General features: G+C 47.6%; 3 protein-coding genes across 11 annotated transcripts in view; 1 reads left to right on the forward strand and 2 right to left on the reverse strand.

Moving 5' to 3' along the window:
- The window catches only part of IMMT (inner membrane mitochondrial protein), a 38,103-nt gene extending 34,428 nt beyond the window's left edge, over positions 1-3,675 (reverse strand). For all 7 annotated transcript variants that reach the window (XR_013346027.1, XR_013346025.1, XR_013346026.1 and 4 more), the window contains exon 1: positions 3,536-3,675. Coding sequence is in view for 3 of the 7 variants with exons in the window: in XM_077815980.1 (XP_077672106.1) it covers positions 3,536-3,580 (45 nt within the window). In the remaining 4 variants the exon portion in view is untranslated. The remainder of the gene's footprint in view (positions 1-3,535) is intronic.
- Positions 3,676-11,368: 7,693 nt separating this feature from the next.
- MRPL35 (mitochondrial ribosomal protein L35) lies at positions 11,369-19,747 on the forward strand. 3 transcript variants are annotated; one of them, XM_077815991.1, is made up of 4 exons: positions 11,369-11,460; positions 17,755-17,941; positions 18,959-19,103; positions 19,344-19,747. In XM_077815991.1, exons 1-4 carry the CDS (start codon positions 11,427-11,429, stop codon positions 19,530-19,532), a joined length of 555 nt encoding a protein of 184 aa, XP_077672117.1. In that variant the 5' UTR covers positions 11,369-11,426; the 3' UTR covers positions 19,533-19,747. The 3 variants fall into 3 exon arrangements, with proteins under 3 accessions (XP_077672117.1, XP_077672119.1, XP_077672118.1); XM_077815993.1 differs by having other exon boundaries at positions 11,428-11,519; XM_077815992.1 differs by having other exon boundaries at positions 11,432-11,528.
- Positions 17,841-19,970, reverse strand: part of REEP1 (receptor accessory protein 1) — a 113,883-nt gene continuing 111,753 nt past the window's right edge. Inside the window, exon 9 of the transcript XR_013346028.1 lies at positions 17,841-17,979. The gene's annotated coding sequence lies outside the window, so the exon portion shown is untranslated. The remainder of the gene's footprint in view (positions 17,980-19,970) is intronic.

Here is a 19,970-nt window from a genome sequence, read left to right on the forward strand (position 1 = left end):
TTCCTTTTGCACGTGCATCTATAAAACAAGGATGTGCTCCTAGAAAGTAAAATAGATGCATTTAATAAATAGGAATGAACAAAAATCAGACAAGGCAGAACTTAATCCTTATGGTAGAGTTGTGTGTACTAAGGACACCTGCCCACAAGTTTGAAATCCATCCTCCCATTATTAATGGAAACAGGTGTATCACTTTACACCATCAAGACCATACATCGTATAAACATGTCTTGTTTTAAAAGTCTTTAAAAAGAACACAAGACAGACAGACAAACTGGACAAAAATTTCCCCACCCTGTGATAGACAACACTAACCACCATACTCCTCTCAAAGACACAAGTTTAATTTACATAGAAACGCTGGCCCAGATCCACAAAGGTACTTCAGTGCCCAAGTCTCCACTGCAATCCAAAAACTCTGACTGAACCTTGTAGGTGCCTAAACTCACTTATTCTCTAAGTTTTCATGGTTTAAGTTCTGTTGGTGTCTAAGTGTCTACCTCTGTCTACCTACCTCTAAGTGCACACTGCTGCCACAGGTGTCCTGACACCTATCTCCCACCTAAGCCCCAGAGCAATTCACAAACTGGGGGAAGATAGGCAGACAAACACCTAAAGTTGTGTGAACTGCCTGATCTGGCAGGTGTGCTCAGAGGCTGCCTACTGGACTGGGTCCTATTCAAAATCTGGCAGCAGCAGAAACCCAGCTTATAATGTTTGGCCCAGTGCTTAGAGTTCTCACCTGCGATGTAGGAACCCAACTCAATTCCGTCCTCTGCCAGATGGAGAGAAAGGATTTAAAAAGGAGTCTCCCACCTCTCAAGAGTGCTCTAACCACTAAGCTATTGGATATCCTGATGCGAGGCTCCAACAATCTCTCCTACTGAAGCTGTTTCACTGTGGATAAATAATGAAAGAGTGATTAAAGCAGGGGGACTGAACAGTTGGTCTCCCATCTTCCAGGTGGGTGCCCTAACCACGCTATCAAAATAGACCCTAGAATTAAAACCATTTATTTCTAATTTTCAGCTTCTAGCTCCTTTGAGGCCCCACGTCTTCCAGAAACGTAGGCCCCAGAAACATAAATAGGGAAATAAAAATAAATGACTCAGTAAAAGATGGAACATTTTAAAGCTTGGTATGCTGCCTTATTCTACATCTAGCTCCTGCCATCTGAGATAGTCCTCTCTCTCTCCACCTCCTTGACGTCATCTCATTAGAAAGATATTTACTTACAAACTGAGAAAAGAGATTCAAAGGCCACTGATATACACCACACACAACTCAGATGTTTTTATATAAAAATTGTTCAGATCATAGCCACATTTTAGAACTATACTATAACCCTGATTCTCTACCAACTTTGGATGTTTCCAAAGTCTCCAAAGATGTTTAAAACAGGGAAGGATACACATGTAAAACTCCCAAGAGATGGCTGACAGTTTCTGGAAGTCTACATTCTAGGATCCCACCCCACAGCTCAAACCTTCCACAAACCTTGATTTAGAGGATGTCAGATGACTTGGCATACTGAGTTCTTCAACCTTACAGGGCAACAAGAATGCCACCTGCTGTTGTGGGGCTGGCTAGCTAGCTTTAAAGAGATTACACTCCAACTACAAAGCCATCAGGCCTTTTATATATTGGCTCTTTGTCGCTCTCTGTGGTTGGAAAACCTAAAGTACACTGACGTACAGAGTACAATCCTAAAAGTATATATTTATTAAGTCAGTTGTTTTATATGCTTCTGTAACGAAAAACACAATATTCCAACAAGGTACTTGAAAACCAGTCCAATCTATAAATACTTATGGTCTTCAGAAGAAAATGTGAAAAATTGCTTTAAAAAGACTTCAAGCTCATAATCTCCAAACATGATATAAAGTTAAGGTTCTGCTTTTTTTTTTCCCTTCAATTGGCTGCTTCTTGGAATGACACCATACACTTCTGTCCTATTCCTTTTTTCTCCATAACTACCAAAATTGACAAGTCCCACTCACTGAGGGGTGGCAGACTCCCTCGTTTGGGGATTGACTTTAAAACTGCTTTTAAAAACAGAGATGATAAAGCTAGCTGTGTGGATTTCAGCAACATTTAAACTTACTCAAAGTCTGAAGTATCCCCTCAGCCTCAACCAAAAACAACTCCTTCCCATTATCATGTTCCCTGTTATTTATGAAACACCAATGTGCTCTGGGCTGTACAGGACAACATAAAAACAGTCCCAGTCCAGCAGAAGTTACAATATAGAAGAATGACAGGTTTCAGAGTAGCAGCCATGTCAGTCTGTATCCACAAAAAGAAAAGGAGGACTTGTGGCACCTTAGAGACTAACAAATTTATTTGAGCATAAGCTTTCGTGAGCTACAGCTCACTTCATCAGATGCATGCCAATGCTGATGAAGTGAGCTGTAGCTCACGAAAGCTTATGCTCAAATAAATTTGTTAGTCTCTAAGGTGCCACAAGTCCTCCTTTTCAATATAGGAGAAAAATGTTAGAGTGCACTCAGAAACCAAAACAAGGGATTGCCTTAGGGCAGTTTTAGCATATTGGTTTGTTTGTTGTGGTCATTACAGAATATTTAGAAGGAAACAAGAGAGGGTGTGAGTCATGTAATCAGGAGAAATTAGAGGAAAACAAGGTCATGTCCTTCTCTACTGATGCAGGCATCTGGGCGCTTTAGACACAACATGTCCATTTTGTTCCTGTAGCAAGAGACAGCTGTAAGAATTTTTCAACCACCTCTCAGTGTTTATTGCACCTCCTGCTCCCAGACACTGCAACAGCAGCCAGGGAACAACCAAGGCCAGGCTCACGGACTTCTACAATCTGTGCAGCTGGCAGAGGCACGCCTCTAAGGTAGAGGTGATGCCCAAAGAGACTACAGTCCCCAGCATGCTGCGGGCCAAGCCTAGAGCCTTTTAGGGGGGCGGAGCTGCGACTACAACTCCCAGCATACAGCGTGGAACTGGGCTCCTCCGGGCTCGAAGAAGTTAGTCGTCCGTGTCGACGATTAATCCCACAATGCACTGCTCCACCTTAAGACCGTAGACCTCTCCTAAGGAGTAGACGTCAGCAGGCTACAAACGTCCCACCTTACGGCGCGCGAGAGCAGCACCGGCCCATGAAGACTACAAGGACCAGCATGCAAGGGGACGCCCCCTTGTCACAGACAAAGCTTGCGCCTTGCATGCTGGGGCCCGTAGTCTCCCTAGCCGGACCGTGAGAACCGACTGCACCACTCTATTGGCCGCTTCACCCGTCACTCAATAGACGGGCAGCCAATCAGCGTCTACGTGCGCCCCGTCATTCGGTGAGAGCTGAGCAGCGATTAGAGGACACGACTTCTCCCCGTGTCTCCTCTCGTGCTCGTGACCCCGATTCATTCTCCTCGCCGGAAAGCGGCGTTATCGCGATTTACCGAGACAGCCCCCTCCCCATTAGCGCGACGAGAGCGCAGCGCGCGACCGGCACAGGAGCAGCGATGGCTCCTGCCCTCCCTGCCAGCTGCTGGCGCCCCCCTTCCCCGCTCACCTGGGCGGCTGCCGCGGCCCCCGCTCGCTGACAGACTCGCAGCATCTTCGTCCTCAAAGGCCGGGCACTGTGCGCGGTGGCGTGCGGGAAAGCGCCGTGTGCGGTAACTCCCAGCAGCGCCGCTGCCTCCGCCCCCACAGCCCTCGCACGCACTGCGCAGACGCAGCAACCGGCGGTGCCGCGCCGCTGTGGGGCGGAGCCTCACTGGGAGGAGATGGTGACTGACGCGAGTGGGCGCCCAATCAGGACTCGGAGAATATGCAAATAAATGGCCCGCGAGCCAACATGAGTCACGCTGGCCGTGTATCGCGCCCAGGCCGCAGGGTGGGGCGGTGGACCGGGGTGGGAGCCAATCAGAAGTGGGGGAGCTGGCCGCTGGCAGTAGGCTGGCTAAGAGGGGAATGTAACTAAAGGGCAGTGGGTGAGGTGGGGCCACACCACAGCCAGCCCCCTTTCCCCCCCACTTGCTCAGAACATGCTGTGCCCCATGCCTGGCCGAGCTCTCAGTGCCGCGCGCCTTCGGGGCCCGCTACGGCTCCCACCTCAGAGGTCGCCCTCAGGGCAGGCAGGAGAGTCTTGGGGCTCAAAACGAAAAGGGTCCAGTCTCCGCTCCCCCGCTGGGAGCAAGCCTGTTGAGCTGATTGCGGCCAGGGCCCTGTGCTGGAACAATTTGCACAGTGGTGCTGAGAGCCATTGTACCAAACCGTACACCCTGTAAAGGATGGAATCCACTTCAAGCCAGGGGGTGCGGCAGCAGCGCCCCGAGTTCCAGCACCTATCATTGCAGCGTGAGCTTAGGGCCAAGTGTGTGCCAGAGACTCCAGCTAGCAGGCGCACCTGTTCAGTTCCAGGAGGTGGGTGGGCACAAGCCCGCCAACAGCTGAAGGTCCCTCTCCCAGTCTAAGGGGAGGAGCAGCTGAACCTGGAGCTCAAATAATTTCAGGGAACAACTAATGAGGAAACAGGGCCAGGAGGAGTGAGGTCATAGGGCCATAAGCAAGGAACCGGAGCTGGACACTGAGCAGAGAGCCCTGGACAGCTCCCACTATTCCTCAAAGGTGTTTAGGGAACCACTGGATGCTGCCCAGAGGAACTTATGCCCAGACACGTGATCGGCTGCAAGAATGGAAAGAGGCCCCACAGTAGCAGAGCTCCTCACCATCCAGCGTCCTCTTCTTGGTTTTATAAATGGCCACTTTGACCAATGCCAGGAGGAGATTGACCAGGAGATCTTGTGACTTTGTGGGGCCACAGAGAGGATGTGCATGAATCAGGAGGTGAAGGGAATAGTGCAGCCAAAACCTTAGGAGAAGGTTCTGGAGGAGCCAAAAGAGGGGCTGCAACCTGGTGCACTCGAGATAAATGTGCGCCAGGATCTTCCTTGCCACCGCAAAAAGGGCAAGTATCAGGGATGAGGGTGTACTACGCCAAGTACATGCCTGTGCTCACAGCTCCATGAAGGAGCCGTCAGTTCATATCCCCGGCGGGCAGTAGGATCAAGGTGGAATATAGGCTGGCCTACCGGGGTTCTTCCCCCTCCACAGGTGGTAGGTCCCGCCACTTAATGTCAGGGTGGGACACGAGGGTAAGGAAATGAAATGTGTGAAGTATCAGCATGTACAGATGTGCCCTTGGCACGGTTCAGAAATGAACCAGCTACAGATCGCACAGCTGGCTCAGATTATGCAGGAGGGGAGCCTGGGGCCTTGCAGACAGGGGCCCAGTGAAAAGATCCAGAGAGCCAGGAGTGTGGGGCAGGGAGCACCCTCTTGCAAGACCTGCTCAAGGAAAGCCCGAGAGGCAGGAAATAAGGCTGCCCTCGCCTCCTGGGTTACACTCCAGGGAGTTGAAGGGTGGAGAGCTCTATCCGCCAACCAAGTGCCAAAGGATCCACCCAGTCCCCCTGGTCATAGTCCAGGAGGTCTCCAATTCCTGTGGCATCTGCCAGGACCAGCCTCTGTCGCACAGGGGAAGACCCCACCACTTGCACACCTAGTTGGGGGTTGCGTAGCAGGGGCTCCGCGAGAAGATCTGCCCTCTCGGCGGCCGCTACGGACCTGGTCACCAAAACCAGCTTCCAGGTCCAGAAGAAGACGGGCAGCTCAGAGCGGTCTCAAGGAAGACCCTTTGGATTAAGCTAAAAGAACTGCAAGTCATATGGGAGGCAGGAGTCTACAAATCTGTAGTACAGTCTCAAAAGGGAAGAAGCAGTTGCTCAGGCAGTTTCAGCCAACCCCATAGACACTGCTGCCATCAGCCCTGCCTGCCACGGTTTTCACTCCTCCTTTCCATCCAGCTAATTGGCTGCTTGCTCTGGTCCCCGCCTCCTGCCCCTACCTCACAGTCTCATCAATTCAGTCTAACTCCCATTGCTGTCCCTGCTCTTTCCGATCCTGTGCTTTTCCTTTCAATTCATCCCTTCCTTCTCTCTGCACTCTGCACCCACTCCTGCCCTACAATGTAATCCATTATGTGTAATAAAGTAAAACACACACACACAAAACACAACATTGTGAAACTAACATGTTTTCAATCACAGTTCTCTTTTTAGCAGAACCCATCCTCCCCCATTGTATCTGCCTATTTAGATTATAAACTTTTAATGCAGGAATTTATTGAGCTGGAGACTGTAGGTGTGACTGTAATAAAAATAATTAAGGGGTCCTGATCTTCACTGAAGCCTCTAGGAACAATATTAATTAATATTCTGGGTCAGAATTAAGGAAGATGCTTCCTTGGAACAGATTTGGGAAACACAGTGTAGTCAGGTTTCAGAGTAACAGCCGTGTTAGTCTGTATTCGCAAAAAGAAAAGGAGTACTTGTGGCACCTTAGAGACTAACCAATTTATTTGAGCATGAGCTTTCGTGAGCTACAGCTCACTTCATCAGATGCGTACCGTGGAAACTGCAGCAGACTTTATATATACACAGAGAATATGAAACAATACCTCCTCCCACCCCACTGTCCTGCTGGTAATAGCTTAGGCCATTTAGGTTAGGCCATTTCCAGCACAAATCCAGGTTTTCTCACCCTCCACCCCCCCACACAAATTCACTCTCCTGCTGGTGATAGCCCATCCAAAGTGACAACTCTTTACACAATGTGCATGATAATGAAGTTAGGCCATTTCCTGCACAAATCCAGGTTCTCTCACTCCCTCACCCCCCTCCAAAAACCCACCCCCATACACACACAAACTCACTCTCCTGCTGGTAATAGCTTATCCAAAACTGACCACTCTCCAAGTTTAAATCCAAGTTAAACCAGAACATCTGGGGGGGGGGGGGTAGGAAAAAACAAGAGGAAATAGGCTACCTTGCATAATGACTTAGCCACTCCCAGTCTCTATTTAAGCCTAAATTAATAGTATCCAATTTGCAAATGAATTCCAATTCAGCAGTTTCTCGCTGGAGTCTGGATTTGAAGTTTTTTTGTTTTAAGATAGCGACCTTCATGTCTGTGATTGCGTGACCAGAGAGACTGAAGTGTTCTCCGACTGGTTTATGAATGTTATAATTCTTGACATCTGATTTGTGTCCATTTATTCTTTTACGTAGAGACTGTCCAGTTTGACCAATGTACATGGCAGAGGGGCATTGCTGGCACATGATGGCATAAATCACGCTTTCACTTATCCACATAACCTCTGGGTGAGGGTCAATGAGGATTCTTACTGGAGAAAGTGTCTGACTATGTGGTAGAATCTGGGTTAAGAATTTCTGGAGGGGGACATTTTAGTAATTACAGACCTGGGACAATAAACTGTCTGTTCTTTGTAAATACTGTAATTTTTTGCAGATCCACTGTGTGTCTGGAACTTCTCAGTGTTTCTAGCATGTGTTCTGCTTTATTTATGTCAGGATTAATTTGCCCTCTTCCTGCCTGAACCTATTAGTGGGAGGCTCTGATCACCCAACTGAAGGGAACAAACATAAAGGATCCCAGTCTGCACCGAAAGAATCACATTTATGTTACAGAATTACAGACTCATTTGTTAGATTTAAAAACACTGTTGATAACTTCACTGTATAGTCATATCTGACAGTATTTTGGAAGTTATAAATAGAGATATTTGGGGAAAAAATAGCTGTACACCTTTAACTTCATTGAAACACTCACAATGGACTGGGAAAACTGCCTCCAGATTTCCAGCTAGCAGTAGTTACCAGGTGTAATTCATATCATCTACACTTAGCAGGAATGCTGCATCCTTTCGTTTGGGGTATGGTTATCCATTCCTTTGTCACCTGGAGGTTAGAGTATAGCAATATGTTTTGTGTAGGGCTACACTTCGAACAGTTCAGAAATTGCGACTAGAATAGATTGTAGCTGCCTGCATAGGAAGGTCTTGATCCTGTGATAAGAACTGTAGGGCAATGCACACTATATGGGTGCAAAGGTCAGCTCATGTGGCTTTTATTACTATGGCTATTACATGTGGCTATTACATGTGGCTATTACATATTACATTTTATTACATGTGGCTATTATTTTATCCACCAGGACCTTAGTGGTGTTTTCTGCTAGGAATGCATCTTGCCTGTAGGGAACAGGGCTTTTAGGAAGACCATGAAAGACAAAAATATTAAATGATCAGGAAGAGAAGATGTAACTGAGGGAAGGGTGGGATATTCTGCAGGGTACTTTCTACCAGCCCTTCTCACATTTTCAGATTTCCCTGGGTCCTGATGCTGCACTTTTAATGCAAGAACAGCTGCATTACTACAAATGGCTGGGTACGGAGCCTTATGTTGCAGTGGATGAGGGAAGTAAGGATTTATTCCGCTTTCACTTTTGTCAGAATGCTACTGAATGTAACCAGCCCACCCAGACATCCAAACGCATCTAATCAGGCACTAAGGTACCGGGCGCCTCTGAAACCCCCCAGAAGCGATTTAACGCTTTCCTGGCCAGCAAGACACTCATTGCGATGAGAGGACTCGGAATGTGTAACCAAGTTGGAGCTGCTGCACCGCCACCCTGCCCACAGTGCAGGGCCAGGACTAGGGAGCACATGCACTGGTTGGCACCCGCTGCACCAGGGCGAGTAAACCTGGTAACGCCCAGCGCAAGGCGGAATGGGGCTGCATGCCCAGCTTCTCCCGCCCCTGGGGCACGCGCACTTTGGTGGGGAGGGGGCAGCCAGGGGGCGGGTAAGGAAGGAAGAGCCTTGAGCCACCGCCCTGTTTAGTAAAGGATACTGCTCCGCGTAGGAATGTGCTACCGGTAGCACTTATCAATACGTACTGATTGTAAGAAACTGCTATTGTATTAAATTGCTACCTGATGGACCAGAACTGATTCCTAGAGAACCCCACTCGTTATGCCCATCTTATTTACCGTTATGTCCATCTAGGTTTTATTTCCATAGTTTGTTTATGAGATGGTCATGGGAGACAGTATCAAAAGCCTTGCTAAAGGCAAGATATACCACATCTACTGCTTGTAGGCTTTTTACACTGTTAAAGCTATCAGGTTGGTTTTACATGTGAGACTGCTTGAAATACCGTTTTTAGCAAAGTTGGACCTGTCGCTGCTGCAAACTATAGGGATGTGCTACCTGTGACACTGCAATGTGATGAAGCTAATTCCTACAGACAGCACTTTCTCACACCTTGGGTATGTGAGACTGCTATCTGTAGGAATCAGCTACATCAGATGGCTTTAGTGAATTCTTACCATTAGCAGTTCCTGATAGCTGCGAAGGGCCATACCTGTTAGCCTTGTGGTGTTCTGAACAACATTAGCTATTATGCTAACAGAAATTGAGATGGATTGGGTATGAGCCAAAGATATGACAGTTTTAACTCCTCTGCTGACAAAACATGAAAATAACCTTTTCCTTACATATGTTTCTGGATGGTACACAGCTGTGGCCAGCTCAATTAGGGCCCAGCTGGCCCTGATGAGAAGGCTGTGGGCCAGAAGCTGGAGAAGTCTCACTCTAGCCCTGGAGTGAGTCGAAAGGGGAGTAAGGTACCAGAAGTGGAGCAGTGCTGGGGAAGGGCAAGGGGAGCTGGGAAGCGCCAGCCTGTAAAACTCCCAGGCTGCAGGCCTTGATGAAGGCCTTTGAAAAGGTACTGGGGCTGTAGGGGGCAGCCCAGGGATAGGCAAAGGCAGCAAGTCCTAACCCCTTGCCAATGATGAGAGGCCATTACAGACTGCAGTCTGCCCCAGTGAGTGGTGGCTAGAAGATGACTGGCAGTAATCACTGAGACAAGGTGGGTTTAGAGGGTTGGGGGTTCCCCTGGGAGGGGAAACCCAGAATAAGGGGTTACTGTGGGGGTAGCACCCCAAGGTAAAGGGCACCAGGAACCGACAGGTGAGACACTGGCCAGTAGAAGGCGCTCTGTACACTGAAGAGCTAATTCCCTAGACAATCAGCAGGAGGCGCTGTGCTGGTGAGTCTTGACCTCACTACTGTGCCATTGAATTACAGGAGCTTTTGTGGCTAAAACCACCAGTAGAGCAATGTATGTGTAATATAACTATGTTAAAAACTCCCACCTTAACCTATTACTTCCCAGCTCATGAGGATAAAAGAACTAACACACTGGATACCAGCAAAATTATAAACTTTAACTTTTCTTTGTGGATCAATTGGACAGGTCTGTACAAACTAATGAAGAAAAATAACCAAATTATCCAACTGACTGAAATCACACAGGCCCAGGTTCAGACACACAGTTTGGCTATTTTACGTCAGGGATCTGAAATATAAATAGTCTCTGCACAAGCAGAACAAATTATAACACACGATTGGTATGATATTCTTGAAGGATGGGCCCCCTCTTGGTCTTCAACTTTAAAAATTGTTACACTCAATTATTCTTTTCTTTATTCTGATAAATTTAATGTTAATTGTAATGTGTGGTATGTTCTGTTGGATGCTGAAACCACCCGCTCAGCTAGTTTCAAAAAAAATATACAGCCTTGAGACAATTACATAAAGTGTGACCCATTCAATACCTCTGGATTGAAGGGTCATTTGCAGGTCAATGTGGGAGCCAGGATCGGCCCAACCTGCGGACGCGGCAGGCAAACAAACTGGCCCGGCCCGCCGGGGGCTTTCCCTGCACAAGCGGGGGACCGCTTTGAGACCCACTGGGTTAGATCAGACAGAGAGGAGATGCGTTGACGAGGCATTGGGATGCCTGTGCCTTTAAGAACCCAGGCCTGGGAAGCCGATGCAGAGTGCTGCTGTCTGTGAGAGGGGAAATAAAAAAAGCCCCCTTTGCCCCCCACCATTCTGGCAAACGCTGATGTCTCAGTCCCACTGGGGTAACTTGTTTCAGAGTAACAGCCGTGTTAGTCTGTCTTTGCAAAAAGAAAAGGAGGACTTGTGGCACCTTAGAGACTAACCAATTTATTTGAGCATAAGCTTTCGTGAGCTACAGCTCACTTCATCGGATGCATACCGTGGAAACTGTTACCCCCTGTGCCCCTGCTGGGTTTTGCCCTCTGCCAGCGCCTCACCGCGAGCTTAACTCCTGCTCCTCCCCCCCGCCCCAGCCCTGATGTTGCCCTTTAGCCCCTCTCCTAATCCTGCCTCCAGCTGCTTGACCCCCCGACCAGTCAGTTTCTGCGCCCTGCGCCGACCCTGGGCACCCCCCTCCTCCGATTCGCCCCTCGGCCACTTTTTCACCCCTGTCAAGCGCAGTCAGCAGAATCCTACGGGTATACGGGCAGGGTGAAGGGCAGTGGCTTCAGCAGATGAACTGAGCATGCTCAGTACACGACCGTCAGCAGCACATTCCGGCGCCGAGCAGTATCCTGCCCCGCCCCCTGCCTGTAACCGCCCGTCCCGCGGGCTCCGCGTTCTAGTCTCCGCCCCCAGCGCGGTATGTTCCTCGCTGCCTGCCGTAGGCAGTCTGCGCGCGGCTGGCAAGATGGCGGCAGCTGTCGTTACGCGGAGGCTGTCGGGTCAGTGTGAGAGACTCTAGCGGCGGGGGTCGGCTCCTTGCCCGTGGCGAGGATGCAGGGTAGGGGAGGTGAGCGGGGGGGATCCTGGCCCGTGGGGGCAGCTCCTGGATCACGGTGGCTATCAATTCCTTGCCCCCTTTCAGCAGCCCGGCCAGTGGTTCTGTCGGGGGCAGCACCAACCGGAACCCTCCTGCCCTTGGTTAACAATCAGCTACTCCAGTTCGCTGCCTCTAGGGGACATGGGATTTGGGACTGGGAACCTCGGGCTGAGGCTCTGCCCCAGCTGCACCCAGATGGGGGGGAGGGCACGCTTCGGGTGAGCAGGTGTCTGGTTTTCAACTGGAGCACCCAGTCAAAAACGGGACCATGGCAGCTCCCGTCAGCACTGCTGACCAGGCCGCTGACTGTCTGGTTGTTGGCGCTGCACAGTGGGGCTGGCAGGCTCCCGGGAAGCAGCCAGCATGTTCCCCCCTGGCTGCTAGGTGTAGGGGCAACCCGGGGGCTCCGCATGCTGTCCCCACCCCAAGCACTGCCCCTACAGCTCCCATTGGCCGTGGTTCCCAGCCAGTGGGAGCTGCAGGGGTAACACCTGTGGAGGGAGCGGCGCAGAGCTGCCTGACCAGGCCTCTGTGTAGGAGCTGGAGGGAGGACATGCCGCTGCTTCCAGGAGCTGCTTGAAGTAAGTGCTGCTTGGAGCCTGCACCCCGGACCTCTTCCCAGGCCTCTGTCCCAGCCCTGATCCCCTGCTCTCTGAACCCCTTGATCCCAACCCAGAGTACCCTCCTATACCCCAAACCACTCATCCCCAGCCCCACCCCAAAGCCTGCACCCCCATCTCTCACACCCCCCCATCTGCACCCCAACCCTCTGCCCAAGCCCGGATCCCCCTCCTGCCCTTTGAACTTCCCGATCCCAGCCCAGAGCACCCTCCTACATCCCCCAACCAGAGCCCTCATCCCCCTCCTGTATCCTCACCCCCAACCAGAGTCCCCTCCCACACTCCAAACCCCCTGGCCCAGAACCCCTTTCTGCACCCCAAATCCATCATCCCCGGCCCCACATTGGAGCCCCAGCCCGAGCCATCACCCCTTCTCACATTCTAACCCACTGTCTCAGCCCCCTCCCGCACTCTGAACTGCTCATTTCTGGTCCCACCCTAGAGCCTGCACACCCAGCTGAAGCCCTCACCCCCTCCCACACCCCAGCCTCCTGAGGCAGCCCAGTTAAAATGAGTGAGGGTGCGGGAGGAGAGCAAGCAATGGGGGGGGGGAGATGGAGTGAGTAGGGGTGTGACCTCGGAGAAGGGGCAAGGCATGGGCAGGGTCTCGGAGAAGGGGCGGGGCAAGGGTGTTCGGTTTTGTGTGAGTAGAAAGTTGCCACCCCTACCCACACTGAGCATGTATTAGAGATGGAAGGGTGTAACTGGAAGCGGATTCATAGAATCATAGAATATCAGGGTTGGAAGGGACTTCAGGAGGTCATCTAGTCCAACCCCCTGCTCAAAGCAGGACCAATTCCCAATTAAATCATCCCAGCTAGGGCTTTGTCAAGCCTGACCTTAAAAACTTCTAAGGAAGGAGATTCTACCACCTCCCTAGGTAACACATTCCAGTGTTTCACCACCCTCGTCATGAAAAAGCTTTTCCTAATATCCAACCTAATTGCGGCAGCCCTCGTTGGTATGGGGGCCTGTGTGGTTTGCAGAGATGACAAATCCCAGCATGCACTACAGCTGTATCACTCAAACTGGGATGGAGCATCCTGTGCAAGATGAAGCAGTGCATAGTGGGATTTGGTATTTTTATTGCTGCATCTCCTTAAATCAAAATGAAGCATTGCATGCTGGGATATGTCTACATGCACCATACTCCAGGGTCACGCATGTGACAAGCCCAACCTTTTGGCTTGCCCTCACCCTATTTAGTGAGTCTCATAAATAGCTTTTAAAAAGTTCACTCATCCACAGGCAACTGATGGAACATGATGTAGGTGACCTCATCTTCAAATTGGATATGAGGGCTGTACATAACACAGTCCTCCAGCCCGAAAGTTCTTGGGTCAGGATGGAGAACTGCATGTTAGAATCTCATTTATGCGGGGTGCATTTCCATATTGAAAGTGACTGTTGCTATGGCCATGAGTGTGTTTTCCCTGTTAGCCACGCTTTGGCTGTTCTTGGTTTAGACAAACTGCAGCTTGTTGGTGCTGTGATTCCCTGTAACCATGGATGGTGTGCAATGCTCTGAAATGCTGGTCTGTCTTGCCAGAAGCCTAGCTAAATGATTTTTAAAACATTGAAGGGGAAACAGGGTGATCTGTGTGCTAACCAGTGAAAGGAAAGTGTCATGTTTAAAGTTGTTCGTCAGAAGCGCTCTGTATATGGGGAAATGACTTTTTTGTTTTCTCTTTGCAAGATTTAGTTTCAGCTCATAAATGAGCAAAACATCAACATTAATGTCAATCTTTTACAATTTATAAAAGAAGACTTATTTCTAGATATCATTAGTCTGAAAATACTTATTGAAAGGCTGTCTTAAGATAATGTACATGAGAGCAGCAAAATATTTCCAACAAGGTCTTGGTCAGTCAACCATCATTATAAAACTTTCCTTGATTTTCATTGACCACTAGGTTTCAGAGTAACAGCCGTGTTAGTCTGTATTCGCAAAAAGAAAAGGAGTACTTGTGGCACCTTAGAGACTAACGAATTTATTTGAGCATGAGCTTTCGTGAGCTACAGCTCACTTCATCAGATGCATACCGTGGAAACTGCAGCAGACTTTATATATACACAGAGAATATGAAACAATACCTCCTCCCACCCCACTGTCCTGCTGGTAATAGCTTATCTAAAAGCCATTTCCAGCACAAATCCAGGTTTTCTCACCCTCCACCCCCCCACACAAATTCACTCTCCTGCTGGTGATAGCCCATCCAAAGTGACAACTCTTTACACAATGTGCATGATAATGAAGTTAGGCCATTTCCTGCACAAATCCAGGTTCTCTCACTCCCTCACCCCCCTCCAAAAACCCACCCCCATACACACACAAACTCACTCTCCTGCTGGTAATAGCTCATCCAAACTGGCCACTCTTCAAGTTTAAATCCAAGTTAAACCAGAACATCGGGGGGGGGGGGGGAGTAGGAAAAAACAAGAGGAAATAGGCTACCTTGCATAATGACTTAGCCACTCCCAGTCTCTATTTAAGCCTAAATTAATAGTATCCAATTTGCAAATGAATTCCAATTCAGCAGTTTCTCGCTGGAGTCTGGATTTGAAGTTTTTTTGTTTTAAGATAGCGACCTTCATGTCTGTGATTGCGTGACCAGAGAGATTGAAGTGTTCTCCGACTGGTTTATGAATGTTATAATTCTTGACATCTGATTTGTGTCCATTTATTCTTTTACGTAGAGACTGTCCAGTTTGACCAATGTACATGGCAGAGGGGCATTGCTGGCACATGATGGCATAAATCACATTGGTGGATGTGCAGGTGAACGAGCCTCTGATAGTGTGGCTGATGTTATTAGGCCCTGTGATGGTGTCCCCTGAATAGATATGTGGGCACAATTGGCAACGGGCTTTGTTGCAAGGATAAGTTCCTGGGTTAGTGGTTCTGTTGTGTGGTATGTGGTTGTTGGTGAGTATTTGCTTCAGGTTGCGGGGCTGTCTGTAGGCAAGGACTGGCCTGTCTCCCAAGATTTGTGAGAGTGTTGGGTCATCCTTTAGGATAGGTTGTAGATCCTTAATAATGCGTTGGAGGGGTTTTAGTTGGGGGCTGAAGGTGACGGCTAGTGGAGTTCTGTTATTTTCTTTGTTAGGCCTGTCCTGTAGTAGGTAACTTCTGGGAACTCTTCTGGCTCTATCAATCTGTTTCTTTACTTCCGCAGGTGGGTATTGTAGTTGTAAGAAAGCTTGACAGAGATCTTGTAGGTGTTTGTCTCTGTCTGAGGGGTTGGAGCAAATGCGGTTGTATCGCAGAGCTTGGCTGTAGACGATGGATCGTGTGGTGTGGTCAGGGTGAAAGCTGGAGGCATGCAGGTAGGAATAGCGGTCAGTAGGTTTCCGGTATAGGGTGGTGTTTATGTGACCATTGTTTATTAGCACTGTAGTGTCCAGGAAGTGTATCTCTTGTGTGGACTGGACCAGGCTGAGGTTGGTGGTGGGATGGAAATTGTTGAAATCATGGTGGAATTCCTCAAGGGCTTCTTTTCCATAGGTCCAGATGATGAAGATGTCATCAATATAGCGCAAGTAGAGTAGGGGCTTTAGGGGACGAGAGCTGAGGAAGCGTTGTTCTAAATCAGCCATAAAAATGTTGGCATACTGTGGGGCCATGCGGGTACCCATAGCAGTGCCGCTGATCTGAAGGTATACATTGTCCCCAAATGTGAAATAGTTATGGGTAAGGACAAAGTCACAAAGTTCAGCCACCAGGTTAGCCGTGACATTATCGGGGATAGTGTTCCTGACGGCTTGTAGTCCATCTTTGTGTGGAATGTTGGTGTAGAGGGCTTCTACATCCATAGTGGCCAGGATGGTGTTATCAGGAAGATCACCGATGGATTGAAGTTTCCTCAGGAAGTCAGTGGTGTCTCGAAGGTAGCTGGGAGTGCTGGTAGCGTAGGGCCTGAGGAGGGAGTCTACATAGCCAGACAATCCTGCTGTCAGGGTGCCAATGCCTGAGATGATGGGGCGCCCAGGAGTTCCAGGTTTATGGATCTTGGGTAGTAGATAGAATATCCCAGGTCGGGGTTCCAGGGGTGTGTCTGTGCGGATTTGATCTTGTGCTTTTTCAGGAAGTTTCTTGAGCAAATGCTGTAGTTGCTTTTGGTAACTCTTTAGCTTAATAAATTTTGGTAAAAGAGAGTTACAACCTATCCTAAAGGATGACCCAACACTCTCACAAATCTTGGGAGACAGGCCAGTCCTTGCCTACAGACAGCCCCGCAACCTGAAGCAAATACTCACCAACAACCACATACCACACAACAGAACCACTAACCCAGGAACTTATCCTTGCAACAAAGCCCGTTGCCAATTGTGCCCACATATCTATTCAGGGGACACCATCACAGGGCCTAATAACATCAGCCACACTATCAGAGGCTCGTTCACCTGCACATCCACCAATGTGATTTATGCCATCATGTGCCAGCAATGCCCCTCTGCCATGTACATTGGTCAAACTGGACAGTCTCTACGTAAAAGAATAAATGGACACAAATCAGATGTCAAGAATTATAACATTCATAAACCAGTCGGAGAACACTTCAATCTCTCTGGTCACGCAATCACAGACATGAAGGTCGCTATCTTAAAACAAAAAAACTTCAAATCCAGACTCCAGCGAGAAACTGCTGAATTGGAATTCATTTGCAAATTGGATACTATTAATTTAGGCTTAAATAGAGACTGGGAGTGGCTAAGTCATTATGCAAGGTAGCCTATTTCCTCTTGTTTTTTCCTACTCCCCCCCCCCCCCGATGTTCTGGTTTAACTTGGATTTAAACTTGGAGAGTGGCCAGTTTGGATGAGCTATTACCAGCAGGAGAGTGAGTTTGTGTGTGTATGGGGGTGGGTTTTTGGAGGGGGGTGAGGGAGTGAGAGAACCTGGATTTGTGCAGGAAATGGCCTAACTTCATTATCATGCACATTGTGTAAAGAGTTGTCACTTTGGATGGGCTATCACCAGCAGGAGAGTGAATTTGTGTGGGGGGGTGGAGGGTGAGAAAACCTGGATTTGTGCTGGAAATGGCTTTTAGATAAGCTATTACCAGCAGGACAGTGGGGTGGGAGGAGGTATTGTTTCATATTCTCTGTGTATATATAAAGTCTGCTGCAGTTTCCACGGTATGCATCTGATGAAGTGAGCTGTAGCTCACGAAAGCTCATGCTCAAATAAATTCGTTAGTCTCTAAGGTGCCACAAGTACTCCTTTTCTTTTTATTGACCACTAGGTGGCAGATCTTCAAAAACTTTCACACCCAGAAGCTGAAGATTCTGAATTTGGTGCTAGAATGAAAGTCATTGGTGATATTGAACCTACATGTTAGTGTCTGCGGAATATCTAGCTCTACATTTTCAGCCAGAGAGATTTTGATGATTACCCTTGCCAATCCCACTGTCTGCTGTGTGCAAAGTGTCTAAACAGGGAATCTAGCAGATTTGTAATTAAGTGGTATTAATGTTTACTGCAACACAAAACATGGGTTCAGGTGTCAGGCGGTTTCAACCCACTGCTCACTTTTCATTAACTTTTCCTGGTATTATCTATTCTTTCGCCATAGGGATTTTAAGACCTCTGAATTTTCTGGTCCCTTTGGCCTACAACAGCTCCTGCAACATCCGTCTTATTTCTGGACTCTCCATACGATGTTTCAACTGGGTGCAGGCACCATTAGCTTCCTCTGCTACGAAAGCTCTGTTGTCTGTTAGTGATCGGTCATGTGGGTGTCCTCTCTCCATCTTTAACAGGTATGGTGTGTTTTTAAAGGGTGAATGTTACATAAAACCTATTAGAAAACAAAGAGCCTGCTGTAAAATTTGCAGAATGTAATACACACTAGAGTCAGCACTAGAACTGTCTTTCATATTTCCCACCATTGCACTAGCCCAGCGTACAGTTCAGCTCAACCAGTGGCATCAGTGGTTGGAATGCAATGTAGACTAACACAGGTATGTTTGTCACCGACCTAACTCTGCTCAGAGCAGGCTGAACCAGTGCTAGAGCAATGATGGGAAACAAAGAAAAATACCTGTGTACACAAGCTTATAAGGAGAGTGTTAGGGTTAAACCTGATTTCTATCCAAATTCCATATTCTCATCAACACTTTTGAAAAGTAGCATCTTTCCCCAATTTGGCATGGGAAGTTCTGCTGCTACTTTTCACTCTTGCAAGCGGGATCAGTTTTTAAAACTCCTTCTCCCGCCTGTATCATGTCAAGACCCTTTAATGAAGATGCGAGATGGAATGTGCCTCAAACATGTACCTCAGCTCATCGCAATAAGAAACCTTGTTATAAAACTGGTGTTTGTTTTATTAATTAAAATAATGAAAGCCCCAGATCTCTAATGTTAAAACATGTAATTTTAACTTTTCACCTGAACTAGCTCTTGTGTTACACTACCCTGAGTTCTCAACTCCATTTTTAAAAGTTATGAACCAAAGAAAACTGTCTGTACATTGCCTAGCACAGTGGGGCCCTAGTCCATAACTAAGGGTCCTAGGTGCTACGATAATTTAAATAATAATATTTGAAATTCACTCAGCCAGACATTTGCACTGCAATGTAATAGATATGTATATGTCAATACTCAGCCAAAGGGCCTACTGAAATGTTAGATCAGTTTGCTTTTAAATTTTCTGAGGCAAGTTGGTGTAAAGTCACTCTGGGTTTTCCAGGTGGAGTCAGTCAGGTGCTGCGTTCTGGGGAAAGACCACTTAGTTCTTGTTAAATTACATACTTCATCTTTTCTGTTCTTTATTTCAGTGTAACAGCCTTACTGCCACATGTCCTTCAACAGCCAGCGAGGACTCTCACATATTATAGCCTTCGAAAAGGAAAGAGGAAATCTGTAAAATCTGTGGTCTATAGATTTCTCCGACTGCACTGCGGCCTTTGGTTAAGGAAAAAAGTAAGGCTTTCATTTTATTAAATATGAGATCTACCCTTGCTTAAAAGAGTGACCAGCTGCCTTCCTTCCTCTAGGGATCAGTAGTGATTGGGAGGGAAGATTAAAAAAAACAAAGAAAATCCAGGGTGAGAGTTGAAAGCTGACTTGCTCAGGGCATGGGGATTGTTGAGGTATAGGTTATTATTGTTGCTATACATCCATCTATGGTAAAGTGATGTAGAATTCTTTGTCTTCTGACAGGCTGGTTACAAGAAAAAATTATGGAAAAAGTCTATTCGCCAGAAAAGACGCTTGAGGGAACAAGTGTTTTGCAATAAAACTCAAAGTAAACTCCTTGATAAAATGACCACTTCTTTCTGGAAGAGAAGAAACTGGTACGTTGATGATCCCTTCCAGAAGTATCATGATCGCACAAACCTTCGACTATAGAAAACCTCTCTCTTCTGTGTCTCAGTTCACGCTTCTGTTTTTCCTCTTACTGCCCAATACATGTCATTGTATGTAGGCTGGGATCTTTTTATGTATTTCCAAAGACAAATAACTATAGTCTGTCATTTTTCCACATTTACATGTAACATGCAAATATACAGTCTGATTTGAATTATTGGTACAAACATCCAAAATAAACTAATTCTGGACTGTGACTGGAGTATTCAGTCATACTTGGTTATTGTATTTCACTTAAAGTGGAGGAGGGGCAAGGGAAAAAATTGAGAAATTTTGATTCAGCTAAATATTCTGAACTTCTCGTGGTGAGATTCTTGCAATAGGGTATGTAGTTGAACATCTAAGCTAAATTTTAAGAATTAATATTAGAATGGGAATGTTTAAAGCAGTTTGAAAAATACAAATAATATAGAATGGGTA

The sequence above is a fragment of the Eretmochelys imbricata genome, chromosome 4 (assembly GCF_965152235.1).
Source record: "Eretmochelys imbricata isolate rEreImb1 chromosome 4, rEreImb1.hap1, whole genome shotgun sequence".
NCBI classification, from domain to species: domain Eukaryota; kingdom Metazoa; phylum Chordata; order Testudines; family Cheloniidae; genus Eretmochelys; species Eretmochelys imbricata.

Coding starts and splice junctions, on each gene's coding strand:
- MRPL35 (XM_077815991.1), top strand. CDS start 11,427: ATGGCGGCAGCTGTCGTTACGCGGAGGCTGTCGG. Junction 17,942..18,958: donor CCTCTCTCCATCTTTAACAG/GTATGGTGTGTT, acceptor TCTTTATTTCAG/TGTAACAGCCTTACTGCCAC. Junction 19,104..19,343: donor GCCTTTGGTTAAGGAAAAAA/GTAAGGCTTTCA, acceptor GTCTTCTGACAG/GCTGGTTACAAGAAAAAATT.